This window comes from Thermothelomyces heterothallicus (assembly GCF_042370625.1).
Source record: "Thermothelomyces heterothallicus CBS 202.75 unplaced genomic scaffold P884_scaffold_24, whole genome shotgun sequence".
NCBI classification, from domain to species: Eukaryota; Fungi; Ascomycota; class Sordariomycetes; order Sordariales; family Chaetomiaceae; genus Thermothelomyces; species Thermothelomyces heterothallicus.
The window spans coordinates 356,025-373,910 of NW_027192585.1; the positions used below are offsets into that span (position 1 = coordinate 356,025).

General features: G+C 56.2%; 6 protein-coding genes across 6 annotated transcripts; 4 read left to right on the plus strand and 2 right to left on the minus strand.

Moving 5' to 3' along the window:
- Positions 1-1,272: 1,272 nt before the first annotated feature.
- P884DRAFT_229402 (uncharacterized protein) lies at positions 1,273-2,456 on the plus strand. The gene is made up of 2 exons (XM_069439751.1): positions 1,273-1,524; positions 1,605-2,456. Exons 1-2 carry the CDS (start codon positions 1,354-1,356, stop codon positions 2,043-2,045), a joined length of 612 nt encoding a protein of 203 aa, XP_069295064.1. The 5' UTR covers positions 1,273-1,353; the 3' UTR covers positions 2,046-2,456.
- Positions 2,450-3,478, plus strand: P884DRAFT_263123 (uncharacterized protein). The gene has a single exon (XM_069441732.1). It carries the CDS (start codon positions 2,676-2,678, stop codon positions 3,159-3,161), a length of 486 nt encoding a protein of 161 aa, XP_069295065.1. The 5' UTR covers positions 2,450-2,675; the 3' UTR covers positions 3,162-3,478.
- A 1,201-nt stretch (positions 3,479-4,679) lies between these two features.
- On the minus strand, positions 4,680-5,050 carry P884DRAFT_279807 (uncharacterized protein; the record flags this gene model as incomplete). The annotated part of the gene is made up of 2 exons (XM_069443366.1): positions 4,680-4,743; positions 4,791-5,050. 2 exons carry the CDS (start codon positions 5,048-5,050, stop codon positions 4,680-4,682), a joined length of 324 nt encoding a protein of 107 aa, XP_069295066.1.
- Positions 5,051-6,140: 1,090 nt separating this feature from the next.
- On the minus strand, positions 6,141-7,001 carry P884DRAFT_313866 (uncharacterized protein; the record flags this gene model as incomplete). Its single annotated transcript, XM_069445235.1, has 2 exons — positions 6,141-6,178; positions 6,236-7,001. The coding sequence occupies 2 exons, from the start codon at positions 6,999-7,001 to the stop codon at positions 6,141-6,143; spliced, it is 804 nt and encodes a 267-aa protein (XP_069295067.1).
- A 2,851-nt stretch (positions 7,002-9,852) lies between these two features.
- Positions 9,853-12,541, plus strand: P884DRAFT_207563 (uncharacterized protein; the record flags this gene model as incomplete). The annotated part of the gene is made up of 2 exons (XM_069438798.1): positions 9,853-10,585; positions 10,647-12,541. 2 exons carry the CDS (start codon positions 9,853-9,855, stop codon positions 12,539-12,541), a joined length of 2,628 nt encoding a protein of 875 aa, XP_069295068.1.
- An 830-nt stretch (positions 12,542-13,371) lies between these two features.
- On the plus strand, positions 13,372-17,104 carry P884DRAFT_207785 (uncharacterized protein; the record flags this gene model as incomplete). The annotated part of the gene is made up of 2 exons (XM_069438819.1): positions 13,372-13,594; positions 13,662-17,104. The coding sequence occupies 2 exons, from the start codon at positions 13,372-13,374 to the stop codon at positions 17,102-17,104; spliced, it is 3,666 nt and encodes a 1,221-aa protein (XP_069295069.1).
- Positions 17,105-17,886: the final 782 nt, after the last annotated feature.

Consider the following 17,886-nt stretch of genomic DNA (forward strand, 5'->3'; position numbering starts at 1 on the left):
TCCGAAGCGCTCCCTTCCGAGGCCACAGCGACGGACAACAAATCCGCTAAACAATATCCCTCAGCGTAACCAACACATTCCTCTCGTCCAGTCGATCGCGGGCGGATAAACTACCCTGCCCCCACTGCACTAGTTAAAACACACTACGGAGTATGGATGACACTAATCCGTAGCTCCCGACGATGGACTGCAGCAAAGCAAGACCGCGGCCGCGCAGGACCACTGCGCTAGGGACAATCCCTTAATATCCCCAATCCCGGGTCCCGTTCCATCCAGATCGGCTCGTCATCCAATCGATCCCACATTGGCCTGCCTGCCTGCCGTGTTCCCAAAGCCAGAATCGCGGCGACAAAACCAAACTCGAAACTGCGAATCAATCGATCGCTCGGATCTGGTTGGCTGCAGAGCTCCTCAGAGCCGCCCAAGGTTGGTGGGGCAGCCAAGCCTTCCGCGGGTGAGGAGGTCGGACTTCCGATTGGAGGGCGCGGCGCCTGCTGAATCTCCGCCAACGATAGGGTTCCTGGCCGAGGCAGAAAATAGGAACAGCAACAACCACCGACGTCGTGCAATCGTCTGGCTGAGAGATCATGTCGTGCGTCCAGCCAGCGTTCCAGCCAGCGTACCCGTGGCGCTTAATGCCGGGCGCGCTTGTCTGAGGCCGCGATGATTCAGATGCCCGTACCAAGTAAACATGCGATTTCGACATGGGAAGTCGAATCATGTCTGGCAAGGATCTAGACCATCACCGGTCAACAACGGTGAGAGGCATAAAGATCGAGAGACTTCCCCGGCGAGAGCTGGACTCGAGATGTTTCCTCCTCAGCACAACTCTCGATCAAACATCTCCTTTTCTAGGTTCCTAGGTCCTTTTTTCCCTTTTTTCTCCTATTTTTCCTTTGTCTCTATTTCCTATTTCCTAGCTAATCTCTATCTCCGGGTCTGGGTTGACTTCACCGGTATTATCAGTACAACATCAAGTTTCCATCGTTGCCACGACGTACTCTCGGTTTCCTTGCCATCTCAATTTCTCTATTTCCTAGAACTTGTCAACGACAAGCCAAAGCGGCGCTTTCTTGGATTGGTCCTCGAGGCAGTTGAGCTGTCCCGAAACTCCCATCCCGAAATCACCAAGTTCGACAGGGCGAATCATCCGACACTTCTTTGTTAGTTACTACTAGGTACCTAGTAAAGGTACCTAGGTTCTGTCGATTGCCCAACATTCGCGCCGATACTGCCTTCGCGCCACCAGCCGTTCCCATCCCCAAGCCACGCTTTCCCTTGCGCACCGTCAGCAAGGAACGACCCGCGCTCGAACTTATCACGGACCCCGACTTCCCGATAGGCTCCCTGAAAATGCGGTTCAAGGCACCGCAGTTAGGCGCTATGGGCGTCACCTTCACCATCATGAGGGCGTGCCAATTCGCTTCCCTGATTACTGTCACTGGGCTCTGTGCGAACTTCATCAGCGGGATTGCCACTACCGAGCACAAGCCTCCGGCCGAGCTCATCGGAACTCTGACAGTGGTATGTGGGGGCTAGTTACCTGGAGAGGGTTCCTTTCCAAAGAGACAATGACAGGTTCGAGCTTCTGACCGGTTTCGCAGGAAGTCACTGCGGTGATCTACGTTATCATCACCTACATCCTCTATTACGACAGCATGCTGCCGCTGCTGGTCGCCGGCATTCTCGACAGCCTCCTGCTCGTCGCCTCCATCGTGTTAGCCGCTCTGGTTGGGAAGCCGCTTGCAGCGCTCGACTGCTCTGCCCTTCCTTCCCCCGTCCCTGTCATCGCCACCTTCTTCTCGTCCTCCTCCTCCACCTCGGCCCACCCCATCCGGGCGACCGTCATTACCCAAACTCTCCCCTACTCCTCCTTCGTCGCGCTCGACCAGCCGACCTGTTACGAGATCAAGGCCGTCTGGGGCCTCTCCATCGCCCAATGCGTGTTTTTTGCTTTCTCCGGGCTGGTATGCGTCGGTCTGTGGCACCGCCTCCGCCGACAGGCCTCGGCAGGCTCCTCAAGCCCAAAGGACATCGAGGGTTAGGGACGCGCGGGCGCCAACGGGGGCTTGCCGAAGGACGCAAAGCAGGAGCCATGGAACAGGGTGCCCCCAGCCACGGCTCCTTATTTACCGCCTCCCCCCGTGGCGCCCATTCGCGACCGCGGCCGTGCCCAGGACCGCCAGCCGCGCCCTGCCACCCCGCACCGGCCGAGCTGCGACTCGGACGACTCGACATACGCCCCAGAGGGCGGCGCCAACAGCCCGCCCCAACCCCGCGGCCTGCGCCCTCCGCCTCCCATCCGCACCCAGCCCCGCGCTCGGTTTCCGCCGTCTCCAACTCCCGACGACGGGCAGCCGCCCCAAGACGAAGACGATGACGACGATGGCATCTCCCCCGTGCTCTCCCGCGCCCCGCCCCCGCCGGTGCCGACCCCTCCCAAAACAAACCCGCCGCGTCTCCAGCTCCCAACAACCGACACCGCAGCCGCCGCCATCTCCTCCACCACAGCGCCGAGCTCCCCAACCTCCGCGGCCGACGACGTGATTCCCGACGAGCACAAGCGCATCCCGGGCCCGATCCCGCGCTCCCCACGATCTCCACTTTCGCCCATCCGTAGCCTCGGGCACGGCCTCGGCCTGGGGCTGGGCGGCTTCCTGTCGCGCCGGGGCACGATGGCTCGCCGCGGCCCGGGGCAGGAGGACGACGTCGATGCCGTCGAGGACGACGACGACGGGGAAGGTGAAGAGGAAGTTCTGTGGGTGTGGAGGAGGATGAAGAGGACGAGGACGAGGACGAGGACGAGGCGGCCGGTGCCGGTGCCGGTGCCGCCGCCCATCGTCGTCGTGCACCCGCCCCCTACTCGCGCCGCGGCCCCCGCGTGCGCCTGTGGGTTGGCTCGTGCGGAGGACAAGAGCGCCTTGGGGGCCGCGGCGTCGGTCAGGGGGAGCGTTGTTGTTGACAATGGGAGTCCCGGGCCGGACAGTTCCACGGCGGTGGGAGGAGGAGGAGGAGGAGAAGCAGGGCTGAGCAGTGAGAGCGGTTCTGGGCCCGGCGGACCTGGAGAGAGGAAGAAGAGGAGGACGGTGTGGGGGATGATTGAGGGGTGGTGGGACTTGGGCTTGCTGGAGAGGATGGGAACCGTTCGAAGGAGGAAGTGAACAGGGTGGAAATCCTAATGGGGGGTAATTATCTAGTCATCCAGCTCCAATGGAGACGGTGTTGAGGTGTGGGGGAAAACAAAGGTTGGCTTCTCGAGGACGCCGGTAACTAATTAATGATGGGGGCTGGAATCAGGATGGAGTTGTTGAGATTCGCGTCTGCCCTGGAAGGCCAAGACTAGATTGTCCTGCTTGCTGCTAGTGTTGTTTGGCTAATGAATAATCCACAATGATACGAAATTGCACGTTGGAAAATGATTTCACTCTTGATTCTGCGAAGAGTACTCAGAATATCTATTTAATTAATACAATATCGGCTGACAGATGAGTCCGCAGAGTACGTCCACGTGGGTTAAGATCCACAGACCTCTCTCGCCTTCTATCCTCGTACTAACAAACTCATCAGTCACCATGTCGCCAGTCCGCCGGATAACAACATTGATTAATAACTCCACGCATGAGCGAGCTTCAGCTTGAAAACAGGGACATCCGAGAAGGGCCGCCAGGAATAACCAGCCCACACAAACTGCACGACTCATCCTAATGAATTATCCCACGACACACGGACACTGTCAAGCCAGCTCCTTCCTCATCCCTCCCTCCCTGCGGGACTCTCTCAGTCTCATTTCCAAAGGCGACCCCCTCCCCACCATACCCTCCACCGAGTCGCCGACCGGCCGCGGGACGAACCTCCTCCCCTCGCGACCGTCCCGCGGCAGAGCAACCCAGGCGGGGCCGCCGCGGCCGGGCACCGCCGGATGCCAGACCAGCATGGCCGGAAGGCCGGGATACGGACCAAGGACGACGGGCGCGGTGACGGGACCGCAGCGAGCGAAGCGCAGCGGGGGGGGAGGGCGGCTCGCACCCGCACGTGCTCCCGAGGGGCCTGCGCCGACGGGCCGACGGGCTTGGGCCGCTCGTGCTCGCCCCCCCGTTGCTGCTGCTGCTGCTGCTGCTTGCGCCGCGGCTTCCCGTGTCTGGGCGCCGGGGACTCCGCGCGTGTTCCCCCGAATCCTCGGCACGGGCGCCGGCGCACGCGCGGCCGGGTTGGCGAGGGTAGGGAGGGCGTGGTTTCGGTTTCCGCTATCAATGCTAACTGCGCAACTTCCGCCCGCCCCCTGAGTCGGAGGCATGAATGAATATGGGATCAGAGCACCACCGCCGCCGCCGGCGGGATGGCTCGGAAGATGTCTGGGATGTCGGGTTGTGGGATGATGAGCGGCGGCGGCGGTGACGACCGGGGGAGCCAAGGCGGAGTGTGGCATCGGCGGCGGCCTCATGAGCGCGACGGGTTGTGTTGGATGAGCCGGGACCACCGTGGGAACGGCAAGGGCGAGGATAACGGGTTGCTGCCGTTGCCTAGGCAAGAATGCCCTGCGAGTGGGAGTAATTGGCGGGGGCGTCTCTCTCGCCGAGGGCCCCGGAAGGTTTTGGTTTCTTGACTCTTTGGCTGTCTAAACCAGAAGCTGTTAGCGTCAAGTAGCAATAATTCCGTGCTGGGAATGAACCCCCCGCCTGTCATTCTTCAAGACGTATAGGGAGATTTGTCGGAGTCGCGACACAAAAGTGAGGGCTGTATATTCTGGGCTGCGTACCTCGCTGCCAAAGGGGCTATTGTGATCCGTCAACTGAGATTGAGGTTCGGCTGATCGAGGCTTGACCGGCCGGTTCTCGTTGACAAGGGCCTGCAGTCGCCGATTGAAGGCCTCTGAGAAGCCTTTGAGGTCGCGTTCCAGTTGATCCAGATCTTGCGCCTCGAGGATCTCTACCCTCTCCCGAAGGGCCCTCTTCTTATCGTCCTCCACTGCTAGGCCAGCCTGCCTGGATCTGGCAGGAAAAGCTGGAGCATTCCTAGGGTCGGGCGAGCCTTGGCCGTTTACGTGGCTCATGGCCGAATGGTAAAAGAAAGACGAGCTGTCCTGTTGAAACAATCCGTCTCTGTCAAATATTGAACAGACTCTAGGAAAGCGATGGACGGCCGACAGGCTTTCGATGCTAAATCAATCGAGTAGGGTGTGTCGGTTGAGTATTATTAGCTTCAATCCTGAGTTCTGGGTCAAGTGTTGACTGATGGAGAATGATAAAATTAAGATGATTGTAGTTGTGAAGAGAATTATCAACTTGAGAATTATAGGCTCGAAGTCTTTCGCTGGTCTATGCGAAGTGTGACGCGTTCTGTCTTTGTTCTTCAATATGGTCAGTAACAAAGCGCGATGCGCGGCCTGACAATTGACAGACATCGTTTGGACGAAAGCCATGATTATTAATTAAACGGGTGCGCTGTGTTTCATCCGAGCATAAGGTACCTATCTTGAGGAACTCTGGAAAGACCGTTGACGAGAGAGTCACACACGAAACAGTCACGCACGAAACAGTCCAGGATGTAGAGACTTGAGCAGTGCAGTTTTAGGAACAAAGATTTGTTAAGTTGATGGCAGAGGTACGTAGTCTTGGTTGCCTTATGTTACCTATCAAAGAAATAAGACGATTGAAGAAGGTTCAACCACACCAGCAGTGCTAGGAGAGAAGAGTACCTCTTACCTCGGCACCTTCCTGGGACGATACGGTGGGATTAGATCCAAGTATTGGCTGAGACGAAAGCAAAGAAAAGACTGAATGGCGTGGCCAAAAAATTAATGCTACGATCAATACGGCAGATTTAAGGGATAATTAATTATATAATTACATATGTAAGATACTTGCCCAAACTGGCAGGGTGGAGCTACGACGTCAATAAGCTTCATCGAGGAAGGGTGCACTAAGCACCTGGCGTAGATTTTGTAGCGATTAATTTATTATTTGTGTCGCCTCGAGGGGCATCAAATAGTAATTCGTCTCTCGAAGTCAACCGTCTCTCGAGAGACAATATTGCTGCGCGAATTCTCCTTGTCTAACTACCTGATCGTCGACGTTTTCTAGTCCACTCCTGAGAGCCAAACTCGTAAGTTCACTGGACTCAATGTGTTAGCGATAGTATGCTTATTGAGAAGAGCCGCCCGAAATGGTGATGATCTGGCCTGTGAAACGGTCAGCGCTACGCTTGAGCACAACACTGCATGGTACAAAAAACGGACCATTTACCCAGCCGGCATCCTCGCTTGAGAGGAAGGCTACCACCCGGGCCACATCCTCGGGCTCCGCACAACGGCCTAGCGGGCAGTTCTCTGCCATCATCTGCTCAACCTCGGCCGCAGGGAGATCCGGCGTGCCACCGGGAATGTAATGCCACGCGTTCTGCGTAAACATGTCGCTCTTGATACCGCCCGGCGCAACCCCGTTGACCGTGATCCCCTTGACGCCGAAGTCGGTCGCGAACGCCTTAACCATGCCGATGACGGCCATCTTGCTGCTATTGTACAGCGCGTGATTCTTGACGCCCATCAGCCCGGCAGCGATGCTCGTCATGAGGATGAGCCGGCCGTTCTGCTCGAGGTTCTTGAAGGCGGCCTGGCCGACAAAGAATTGCGCGCGCGCGTTGAGGTTGAAAACGTAGTCGTACTTTTCCTCGGTCACATCTTCGATCTTGTCCCACGACTCGGTGCCGCTGTTGGACATGACAATGTCTAGGCGCCCAAAGGCGCGCTTGGCCTCGGCGAAGAGCCGCTCAATTTCCGACACCTTGGACACATCGGCCTGGATGGCAACGGCACGGGCACCGTTGTTGTATGACAAGATCTCCTTGACAACTTCTTGGGCTGCTCCAGCAGAGGAGACATAGTTGACCACCACAGATGCACCTCGGCGAGCGAGCTCGAGGGCGACGCCCCTCCCAATGCCCCGGCCAGCACCGGTAATCAGGGCAACCTTGCCTTCGAGGCTAGCGGTAGGAACGGCGATCATGTTGGCGCAGTATAGGAGACTTGTCAGCAGGACGTCGAACGTTGATTGCGGGCGAGTTACGAGAGGATGGAGGCCAGCGTCAGTTGCGCAAGGATAAGTGCGGATGCATCTCAGAATGAAGTTAAAGGAAAGAAACCAGAAAGTTGCAGCGTTATATTTCAGCAGTCTTGCCATCCCCGCGCGTGTTCAGGCTACGGAAAGAGCGTCGGACAAGTCTACGTCAGCTCGGGAGTCCGGGCTTTTCGGAGTGTCAAGGGGAAGGGCCGGCCAAGCTGCGGGCTTCCCCTACGTTAAGTCCGGCGGCAGCCGCAACTTCAGATAACGTGACCTTGAGGTACCGAAGAGTGGCTTGGAAAATTCAATAACTAATATTTCGCATGCGTTCCAAACACGGATGGCGAGCAGCTCTCGTGCTATTGCGATTCTCAGGTTGCCAATCACCCGTGTGCCTGGCAACATTGAGGAGCATGGTCATATTCTCTCCTCAAGGAACACTCTGCTGTTTTTCAGGCTCTATCCTACCAGGAATATGATAATTATCTGCTCTCCTGGAATGTGAGGGCGTCAGCTCCGTTGATCCCCCTCTTACACGGAACTCCAATTCACGAACCCCTAACCATCATCAGAGATAGTTCCTTTGCTGCTGAACCCTCTCTGCAGTAGTTTAGAGCGCCTATCCTAGCAGCACAACCTCTTCAACAAGATGGGCTTGCGTGGGGTAACCCTAGTCGGTCGGTTGCGTTCTGGCGTACTTTTCGCAGACGCTTCGTGCCCGTCCCAGAAGGCAACCATGAGTAGGTTGGTGACTTGCAGCAAGTTGCAGTGCGGAATACTGCCGGCAGACCGCAGCAAAGAAACTCCAGATGCCCCATCACCGTTCCGGGAACACTCGACTGATGTTCTAAATAGTCTGTGTAATTATCCATCGGGTATCACACTGTTGCCCTTGGGAAAACGTCCTTGAACCCGACTTTTCGATGATGGAGCAGCTAATTCCTCGCAGAGCCAGAAGTAGAAGTCTTCTTCTGGAACCCAAAAACAAGGAATGCCGACGACATTATCAATTCTGCCAGTGGCATCTTATCTTTCTCGTGGTTCCAGTCTCAACACATCCGCCAACCTTGGTGCCTATGCCTGCCCTGGGCACCAGTTCAGACTCCCCCAATGAGTGCTAATTAACAACTTTCTGTTCTTCGCAAAATCAGAATTGTAGACAACGACCAAGATGCACAAACTACTTGGTGAAATCAATATGATTAGCCGTAATATTTGTTACAGGGCAAGCCGGGATCAGGTTGGCCGACAGGGGAAAGAACAGGTGCCGCATCGCACCACTCATTACACCTTCCTACTTCGAATGGGAGGCGACGCTAAAGAAAGCAGGGGTTAGTAAGCTACAGGTCGAAGAAGGGAAGTTGATGGCGGAGCTGGAGTACGGACGAGGGAAAAGAGCACCGTCAGTAGCCTCCTCAGAGGATGACCAATCGGAACTCGAGTACTATCGCCCCGAAGCGGCCCCGATATCGACATCCGTGAATCGAGACGTACGCTGCCTAGCTCCTACCGCTACCGAGGTAAGCCTGACATAAGATTGGAACAAGAAACCGGCGCCTGGACGGGAGGATGGTTTTTCTACGACTTGCTAGTGTATCGCGTGTTTTCTAGCTATACTAGGTAACCTACCCTATACCTGCCGCCGATGTGGGTGTGTCTTAATATCAAGTAAGGTAGAACGTAGACGAAAAGTAGACTTCTTCTTCATTGCACCTTCCCCTGCTTGTAGTTGCTACGTTCAAGGACACGAGCAAGAATCAAAAATCCGAACAATTTCTTGTGCTCTCTTAGACAGGAAAACGACAGATTAAAACGTGATAGCATAGTTTCCGTTTTGTTATCCTTTCTCTTTTGTCATGCTTCTACTTCCTTTTGATTGGCCGGAATGGCGACCTGGCAACCGCTGAGGCCGATTTGACGATTGGTTCGAGTCGGGGCCATTGTCCGGGATGCTGAAACAAACGCGTGGACGAAGAGACCCGCGCGGCAGAGCAGAGAAAAGAATTTACCATGACAAAAAAAAACCTCCGAGTCCAGGTTGCCGATCTGATGATTATTGAAACGTCAGCCGAGGCAGGCTGCCAAAGGTACCCGATGAGACAAGAACAAGGAAGGCAAGGGCACATTCAGCCACCCACTGTGGAATGACGTCTTGCGCGACCTTGCATGGGCCTGGACCCGCTCTCAGTGCCTAGCGCCGATAGTTTTTAGCGGGCGATCGGTCGGTCTGCAGTGTTGCCCCCAGCAACCAGTTACGACAGCGCCGGTAAACAAAAGTGGGCTGCAACGATCAGGGTTGGTTCGCGGTTCTTCAGCATCCTGGGATCACAAGTACCCCAATTCTCCATACTTCCGCCACAACCACCCGCTGGTACCTTTCTGTTCAACCGCAAGTCACTCTCACCACCTTTTAGTACTGCCGAGGCCTCGAGCCCTCTCTCTCCTACCCCAAACACACAACCTCTAGCATCTGGGAGGACTGCCCGCGAGCCGGTCGCAACCCAGCACCGCCGAGCCAAAAAGACCCTTTTTTGGTACTTAGAAGGGCATCTCAAATCCCCCCTCCAGTTGACACGAGAGCCTGGCGCTGCATCTCGCCCACCTGGCTTGTATTTCGTGAGCGATGCCCGAGCCCAGGATGAAAAGGCTGAAGGAAAGGCAGACTAACACGGGAAGCGCTCCAGCTATACACATAGCAGTTGGCGCCCTCGAATTGCGCCAGTCCTGGCATCAACGAGAAGATCCCAGCTCACTGGACTCGACTCTGCATGATCGAATGCTGCTCAACCCGCCCAAGATGAGCGGCCTTCATGCACGCCAACGCCAACACCGGCGACAAAACTCAACGCCGTCGGCATTTGACATGGTCAACATTGCGCCACTGCCCAACGCTCAGCATCGCCGCCCTATTTCCCACCGGCGCGGTCTCAGCTTGGACACGAGAGGGCAACGACTCGCTCCCGCACCACCACCGGACATCAGTGTGCCGCAGGAGTATAATCCAATAAGCATTACGGCGACTGATCCAGAACCGGCGAGGACTCCGCAACGCACGCCGCGTTCGAGTATCGACCGCTCTCCATTTATCGAACAAGATGCCGGCGACAATTTCTTGATCTCGCCACAAGTCACCCCACAAAGCCGCCGGTTTACCGACGCAGTGTCGGACTCTCCACAGTTTGCCGACTTTTCGGGGCTTCCATTTAATCCCTACTCAACAACTGCTGGTATTTTCGACCGCTCGGTCAGCCGGCTCAGCAGTGATGGCATAGAGCCGGCGCCAGATTTTGACTTCTTCAATTCGGACACCGCCCTATCCACGCCCAGTTTCATCACCTTCCCGGAATCAAGCCCAGGCGGCCCAGATCAGGGTTGGGGATCGGAATCGGAGACCGCGAGCACGCATTCACGGCGCTCGTCGCGGCGAATCAGTAACGGGGTCATGGACAGAATTGCCAACCTTGAGGCAATGGGCGGCAATTTCGGGGCTGCTGAAAGGCCCTGCACCCCGAGCAGCCAGCTGACAAACGGTACGTACGGGGTATTTCGGGTCTACCACGCCCCTTGAGCCATGCTAATAAAAGATCATAGATTGTTTCCCACAAACGCCAACAGAGGGATCCCTCAAGCAGGAGCCAGCACCTCTGCAGCCGCCAAACAGGTTTACAGAAGGCTATGATGAGTCGATGGAAGAAACCCTTAAACCCATCAGAGCCACAAAAAACAACCGCAATTCTGGCATCTTTCAGGATCTGCGGCAGCAAGCAGAAGCCATGGCGCAAACACCGCCGCGTACAAACTCCATCCCGATGGCGCTGACGGCTCAGGAACTCCGCACCCCCGACTTCATGAACATGCGGAACATAAGCGCCGAGTTCAAAAAGATCGAGCGCGAGTTTGCCGGTATGCCCGCCAGCCAAACAAACGCGCCTTCCATGTTTCCATGCCAAAATGCCGACAACGATGCAGGAGGGAGGCCTGACTTTCCGTCCCTCGGTATTGACGCCCAGAATCCGATCCCGCGGCTTGGACCACCAGCATCCGTAAGCAGGAGCACATCTCGTCGCGGGTCGCCGCACCGCCGGACAGAATCTATTGCCTCCATAACGAGCGCCGCCAGCATCGCAGACATCAACATCGAAGAGACCAGAACGGAAACGGGCGTCACACTTGAGGACATTGCCGCATACATCCAAGGGCCGGACCCGTCGGACGGCAAGTGGCGTTGTCTCTACGAGGGCTGCAACAAAATTTTCGGTCGCAAGGAAAATATCAAGAGCCACGTACAAACACACTTGAACGACAGGCAATATCAATGCCCGACGTGCAAGAAATGCTTCGTCCGCCAGCACGATCTCAAACGCCACGCCAAAATCCACACCGGCATCAAGCCCTATCCTTGCGAGTGCGGGAACAGTTTTGCTCGCCACGATGCCCTTACACGACATCGACAACGAGGGATGTGCATTGGCGCGTTTGACGGCGTCGTACGCAAGGTCGTAAAACGCGGTCGGCCGAAGAAGATTCGGCCGGACATGGACGAGCGGCGGGACAAGGCGGAGCGTACGCGGCGAAAAAATAAGCTGACATCTGCCAATTCGGCTTCGAGTCAATCCGGCTACTCCGACATCTCGGGAGCCAATTCCCCCATCAACGAGTTTGACGGCCTGCTCGACGATGAAAAGTTTCAGGATATCCTATCCTCTTCCATTGCCTCGTTATCTAACCCAATGTCGACTGCCACTATGAACCCGAGCACCTTGGCCGTCTCAACCGCTCCAATGCCCGCTAGCAGCGGCAGTGCCTCCATCACCACTACAACTACGACCATGGCCGAAGTCTTCCAGCGTGCCCTCTCGCCCTCGGCGATGAGCAGCTACAGCCACGCCTCTCACGCTTCTTCTTACCACCACCATCCATCCAACCCAGTGACTTCCGAGAGAAGCCAGGCCGGAGCAGGCGGCGACATTCAGAACCCGCCGTCTCCGGCGAAATCCGTCTCCAGCCACTACAGCCACGCGACCACCACACCGCCAGACCTGTCCTCCCCGCGCTCGCCGCCACCCCTGCTGGCCTCATGCAGCACCCCCTTCTTCGACGAACTCAATGATGACGTGACCCACAACAGCAGCATCAGCAAGAACAGCAACAGCACCGCCGCCACGACCACCAGCGCAAACCGCGACAACGCTGCCGACGCTGACCTCTCGGACATTAGCATCGGCGGCCTGGGCGGCGGTTACCACCACGGGCTAGCGGCGCTGGAGGCCCAGCACGACATGCTGTTGGGCTTCCATCCTCATCATCCCCACAATCACGGGGCAGACGGTCTGGTACCGCTGGACGGGGCCGGCGGCGGTGCGGGGGGCGGTGCTGGGTTGAAGTTTGAGAAGCTGGGGTTCGAGGGGTTGAAGTTTGAGGACGAGGGATTCGATCCAGTAAGTATGTTTACGAGTGGGGAGGATGTGTTTTTCGGGACGGCTTGATCGGCTGTCATGATTTCGCTTTTACATCTTCATTCTTTTGTTTTTTTATGTCTTTATTCTTTCCATGTCACCTGGTGGTATAGATGGTTGGTTTTTCGTTGTTTCTCTTTGCCGGGGGCGACTCGCTCTGAGCAGCTCATGGCTTATTATTTGACGATGGCCCGAGCCTCATGTCTGGCGAGGCTGTAAAAGGGGACATTTGTATTGATTTGAGGTTTTCCTTTCGAAGGTGTGTATGATTTTACAATTAAAGGGTGGGATTTTCTGTTGGTGTTGGCCTTTTTTTTGGGGGGGGGGGGGGGGGGGGGAATACCACTACGCGTGCCTGGATGGCGGCGACACCGGGCTTCTTGAATTGTTTATTTTGTTAGGTGCTTACCTATTTCGGGTTTCGTCAAAGGGTGGGCTGTGATGAGCTCGGGATGACTGGCACCCAGGAGCTGGGAATGTTCTGGGATTTGGTTTTTGTTGGAAAAATCAATCAAAATCATGTGGTGTCTCTGATATCCATTTACTGTTCTGAATGATAATGTGTTTGCTGTACGGATCTGTAGTGAACACGGTGAGCAAGCATTGGTGGCTATAGGCATACAGTACAAAACACTGTGCCATCTCTGCGATCACACGGTGAGACTATTTTGCCTTCGGCATCTGTAAGGTCATGCAACCCGGCACAGGTCAGATTCATTCAAACAAACAACCTATCTTAACTACCCATTTCAGAAGAATAAAAAAAAATCTCCCTAACCAACCCCACCAGCCGCAAATTCCCTCAGCCGGTGGTCAAGGCGCCATCTTCACCCCATAGATGTATTAAAAAAGAGCCCAAGATGCATACCCCGCGATTTATCGAGACGGCCACTCCGCTCCACGTCGGCAGCTTCGACCCAGCAGTTAGCCTCTCCGAGGATCTGCCCAAGGGAGTTGATGCGGACATCCTCCTCCTTGGTTGCGGCGATGTCCGTAATATCCTCTACACCATATTCGTTGAGCGCGGCCTTCCTGAACGCAAGCTTGACTTCACTGCTTGCGACGTCGATGAATATGTAATCGGTAGGGCTGCGTCTCTCTGGGTCCTTTCTCAGATGGCAACTAACAATACCTTTGTAACACGACACAGCACGGAATGTCCTGTTGCTCACCATCCTTCTCGATAATGAGGAGGTTGTCTCCTTGCGCCAAACCTGGCATATCTACTACGACTTGTATCTTGAAGATCACGATGTTCTCCTAGTTGAGAACCAGGCCAAGAAGCTGTATGAGCTCTCGCAGAGTCTACAAACTTGGCAAGCGAGTCCATACGGCACTACCCTGCGGTTCTGCGACGAGAAAACGCTGTTGCTCGTTCGCGACATTTGGGCCAAATATGCGCAGCAGGGTCGTTGGCGAGATCCAGGTGCCGACCGGGACCGCTGGGCACTCTTTCGGGACCGCTTGCGCGACGCGAAAACGAAACAAAGTCATGTCAGGCAGGCGACTAGGCAGAGCGTCTCGCGGTCTTGTGCCCCTTTAGCCATGCAGATGGCAAACGACTTAGTGTCTCTCACTGAAGAACACTGGGAACTCGGTGTCTCCGGCAACCCTCGCACGGCTTCGCAGGAGATCCCAAATCCTGTCTTTGCTGTGCCCCTTACGACACTCTCCGAGCTCAAGTACCCAACCAATCCCCTTCTCGGCTTCCACCTCGCGGTAGCTCAAGCCGACCTTACCGAGCTGTCGCCGCTTTATCTCGCGCAACAAGATTCGGGTTCTTTGCAGGACCGGCATAGACTCTTTAAGATGGCATTCCTACAGTTCAGAAACTGGGCCGAGGCATTTGTTGAGGCTGCCCCAAGGACGATCGTTCGCTTTACTGCGTCCGAGTGTTTTGCCTTCTGCTACACTCTTAGATACAACTCAAAGACAGGCGAGACTTGCGCGCACCACTATCGTGGGAAGCATGGGTTTGACGTGCTGAGACTAGCTGACTCCGAGTACGGTGTCAACGGCTCCGCGCCTAGGCGGTTCGACGCCGTCGACGCCTCCACGTTCTCCCGTCACGTCAGTATTCTGGATCTGTTGGTCTCCGCCGGACCTCTTCTGAAGGACACGGCTTCTTCGACGCTCTACACGGCTTGCCGCCATCACATGAACAACCCGGGCAACTTTGAGGAGTTGCTCCATGGCCACTCAACAACCATTTCCCTCTTATTAGGGCTGGTGCCGGCAGAGTATTGGACCAATGCCAAGGCAGTGTCGACGGCCGATCAGGTCCTTACAGCTTGGGCTGGAGACCAAGAAATGCCAGAAACCGAAGATGCAGTCTTGTGGTCCAGGATTGCATGGAGGCAGAGCAAGCACATGGTTGGATGTCCCTCGTTTCCGTCACTCCATGCCGAGGTTCTCGACTTGGTGAACCTGCTCTTCGGTGTCTACAGCACCACGCTCTCGAAGATACCAGTTCCCGAGGACATACCTGTCTTACCCCACGAACCAATAGCCATCGCCGCTTTGATGCATTCCATTTGCGACAGGGCGGGTGTCGACTCGGCGCAGGTGTGGGACAACTTTCTGCTGCGTATCAAGAACGATGCCAGCACGAAAGACACCGCACTACGACTGTTGGGTGCCCTCACAATGCACTCGCCCGCCTTGAACTACCAGCTTTCTAGCGGCTTTGCTATAGCAGAAGCCGAGAGCACAACACTGCCAGCTTTCAGAAAGTGGTCTACCATCCCTGACACCCTTGCGATAACCATGGTCGTGCCTCCAGAGCTCTGGAAGCGTCTGATACGGTTTCCGGCCCAACCTGGGCCAGGGCGAGGCTCACCTATTGAGATGATCGGCCGCTTACGCTTCCATACACCTGATGCTTCTCCGACAACTGACGAAGACAGCCTCTATCATGAAACTCATTTTTCGTTTGGCACGGTGGAGAAACGAGGTTCGCCTGACCAGGATGATTTCACCATCTCCGTGCAGGAAGATGAAGCCGGCTGGAACGGGACATCACCCATGGTGGTTTCGTACCATGTCCCTACCGAGTACGTGAGAGCAAGTTATCGCGCCGCAACGATATGCTTCAGCTCCCTACGTCTGGCTTATGACCGCACAATTCTTGGGAATGACACTGAACTCTCTGGTTGGGCTCACGAGGCGCCCTTACATGATGAGGAACACGTCTTTATCACAAAATATCAGCCGGGCAAGGTCGGGCGCGGTATCACAGAGGGCATGCTGCGCAGCATAAGGGATTCCACAGGTTCGGCGCAGGACACATCGCCCCCGGAAACCAGCCTGACGGCGGATTTCGGCCCTTCAGGCGACATCGTCTCCATCACGGGCCGGCTCAACATCACCTCGGCCGACGCCCGGCAGATGCTGTCCGACAAGATACCTCTCAGACTCAAGCAGGTTTCTCCCTTTACGATCGATGTCATCTTCGTTCCCCCGAAAAGGGACCTTCTCAGGATTCCCCTGACGTTCCCGGCCCCCGTGCTCCAAGATGGGAGCAAAAGCCGGATTGCGCGCAAGTCGGGCTACATCGAGATCACCGCGCCGTTGGCGGTACCTTACGCCCACCCGGCAATTCTCGAAACCTACCTTCTACACGCCACCAACAACCCGAGCCCGCAGCAGCCTCCCTCCACGGTCAACATCCCCCATATCAACCTCGATGCTCTCCCGATCCTCTCCTTGTCCGACAAGGGCCGCATCCGCTTCATGACGACCCTCACGTCCCTCATGTTCTCCACCCGCGAGCGCCGCCTGCGCGAGGCGCAGGCTTCGGCCCCGTCGAGAAAGGCGGTCTCGTCGGCGCGCCTCGACTTCAAGGAGTCCCTCTTCACCATCTTCATGCTGTCCTCGGGCCTCCAGGGCGGCGAGACGGGTCTCTTCGCGCTGACCCGCGGCAGCGAGGGGATCCACATGCTGCTCTTCGTCAGCGCGATCCGGCTGGACGGCGCGCACGGCGGCGTGGTGCTGGACGCGGCGGTACTCCCGTTCACGAAGAAGCTGATCGCGTCCGGCGAGCTGGCCGAGTTCCTGATCCTGCTGAGAACGCTGGAGTGCTGCACGCTAACGGTGGGGGAGGAGGAGCTGGCGTTGTGGAAGAGGGCCCTGCCGGCGCTGGCGGAGAGGTGTCGGACGTGGAGCCATGACGCGGAGGCCGGGTGCGAGTACTACGAGAAAGGGAGGGTGCCGGTCAGTCTGGCGGACGGGGACCAGGTGCTGTGCAAGTGCGGGCAGGGCAAGTTGCCCGAGACGTTCGTCTCGCTGCCAGAGTGGGAGACGGCGGCCAAGTATGCTACGCGGGTTGCCATCAGCCCGCTGTACGCGTCGGCCCTGGTGGAGGAGCTGATCGAGCCGGGCTTGGCCAAGGAGGTGGCGGAGGAGATGACGGGGAGGAAGCTTGCGGTCAAGCGGTGCCGGAATTGTGGGAAGGCGGAAACCGAGGAAGGGGTCAAGTTGAAGAAATGCTTGCGGTGCTTGGAGGTGCTGTATTGTTCTGCTCAGTGCCAGAAGAGGGATTGGGCGAAGCACCGGATGGAGTGCGAGGAGTCGGAGGTATACAGTAAGGAATGAGGGGAGTTAAAAGTTCATGCTGTGGAGTAAGGAGGTAGTTACTTCGTTCCGGAGTACCCTGCAGGAGGATTGTGTTTGGCCGCGAGAGGCGGCGAACTCGGGTACCTGACAATGCTAGCTTGGCACTACTCTGTGAGCAGATTGATTGAACTAGGTAGTCGAGTTGTCCTCTGCAGAGTCATACACGATGGTTGCCGTCCATTGGTGTGTTAAACCACGTGTCTCGGTGAGCGCTGATTACAGTGTTATACGGTCTTGATGTCGGAGGGAAAACTGGATCAAATGCGAGTAAGACAAAAAAAAAAAAAAAACCTGTGGATAATCAAGTTCGCATCACACCAGTTCCCATAACAGCAAACGACTGTGTTCGAATTCGGTAGCATCGCTAAGTTTGGACAGATCCAATCATAAACGGATCCTTCCGTTGTGCTCTGAATATCGAGGCTGTGCAGCGCGGGAATATGCAGCGCGGGAAATGGCTTTGCAGCCACCCCGCCGTGCAGGTTTGAAAACCCAGCTGTCCTGCGGAATGTCCGGAGCAGTGCTTCGTGTTCAGTCGGCGCGCGTTCATTCCGCTCCAAACTTGGTCGATTTCAGCGGCAAAGGACAAACCAAGAATAGTCACGACGAAGTCAAAAAATCGATTTATGGAGGAGAGGTTGACTCGTACTCCGTTTGACCCGATCAAGATTCGCCGGAACCTTTCTGCCTTGATAGCGCCTACCCGAGAACTACAGTAGATGCCAGAAAAGCCAGAAAAGACAAACATGTAATCCGTACTC

Excerpts from the sequence above, each read along its gene's own strand:
- P884DRAFT_263123 (XM_069441732.1), top strand. The coding sequence starts at position 2,676 with ATGGCTCGCCGCGGCCCGGGGCAGGAGGACGACGTCGATGCCGTCGAG.
- P884DRAFT_229402 (XM_069439751.1), top strand. The coding sequence starts at position 1,354 with ATGCGGTTCAAGGCACCGCAGTTAGGCGCTATGGGCGTCACCTTCACC. Across the intron at positions 1,525-1,604 it reads TCATCGGAACTCTGACAGTG|GAAGTCACTGCGGTGATCTA; the intron begins GTATGTGGGGGC and ends CCGGTTTCGCAG.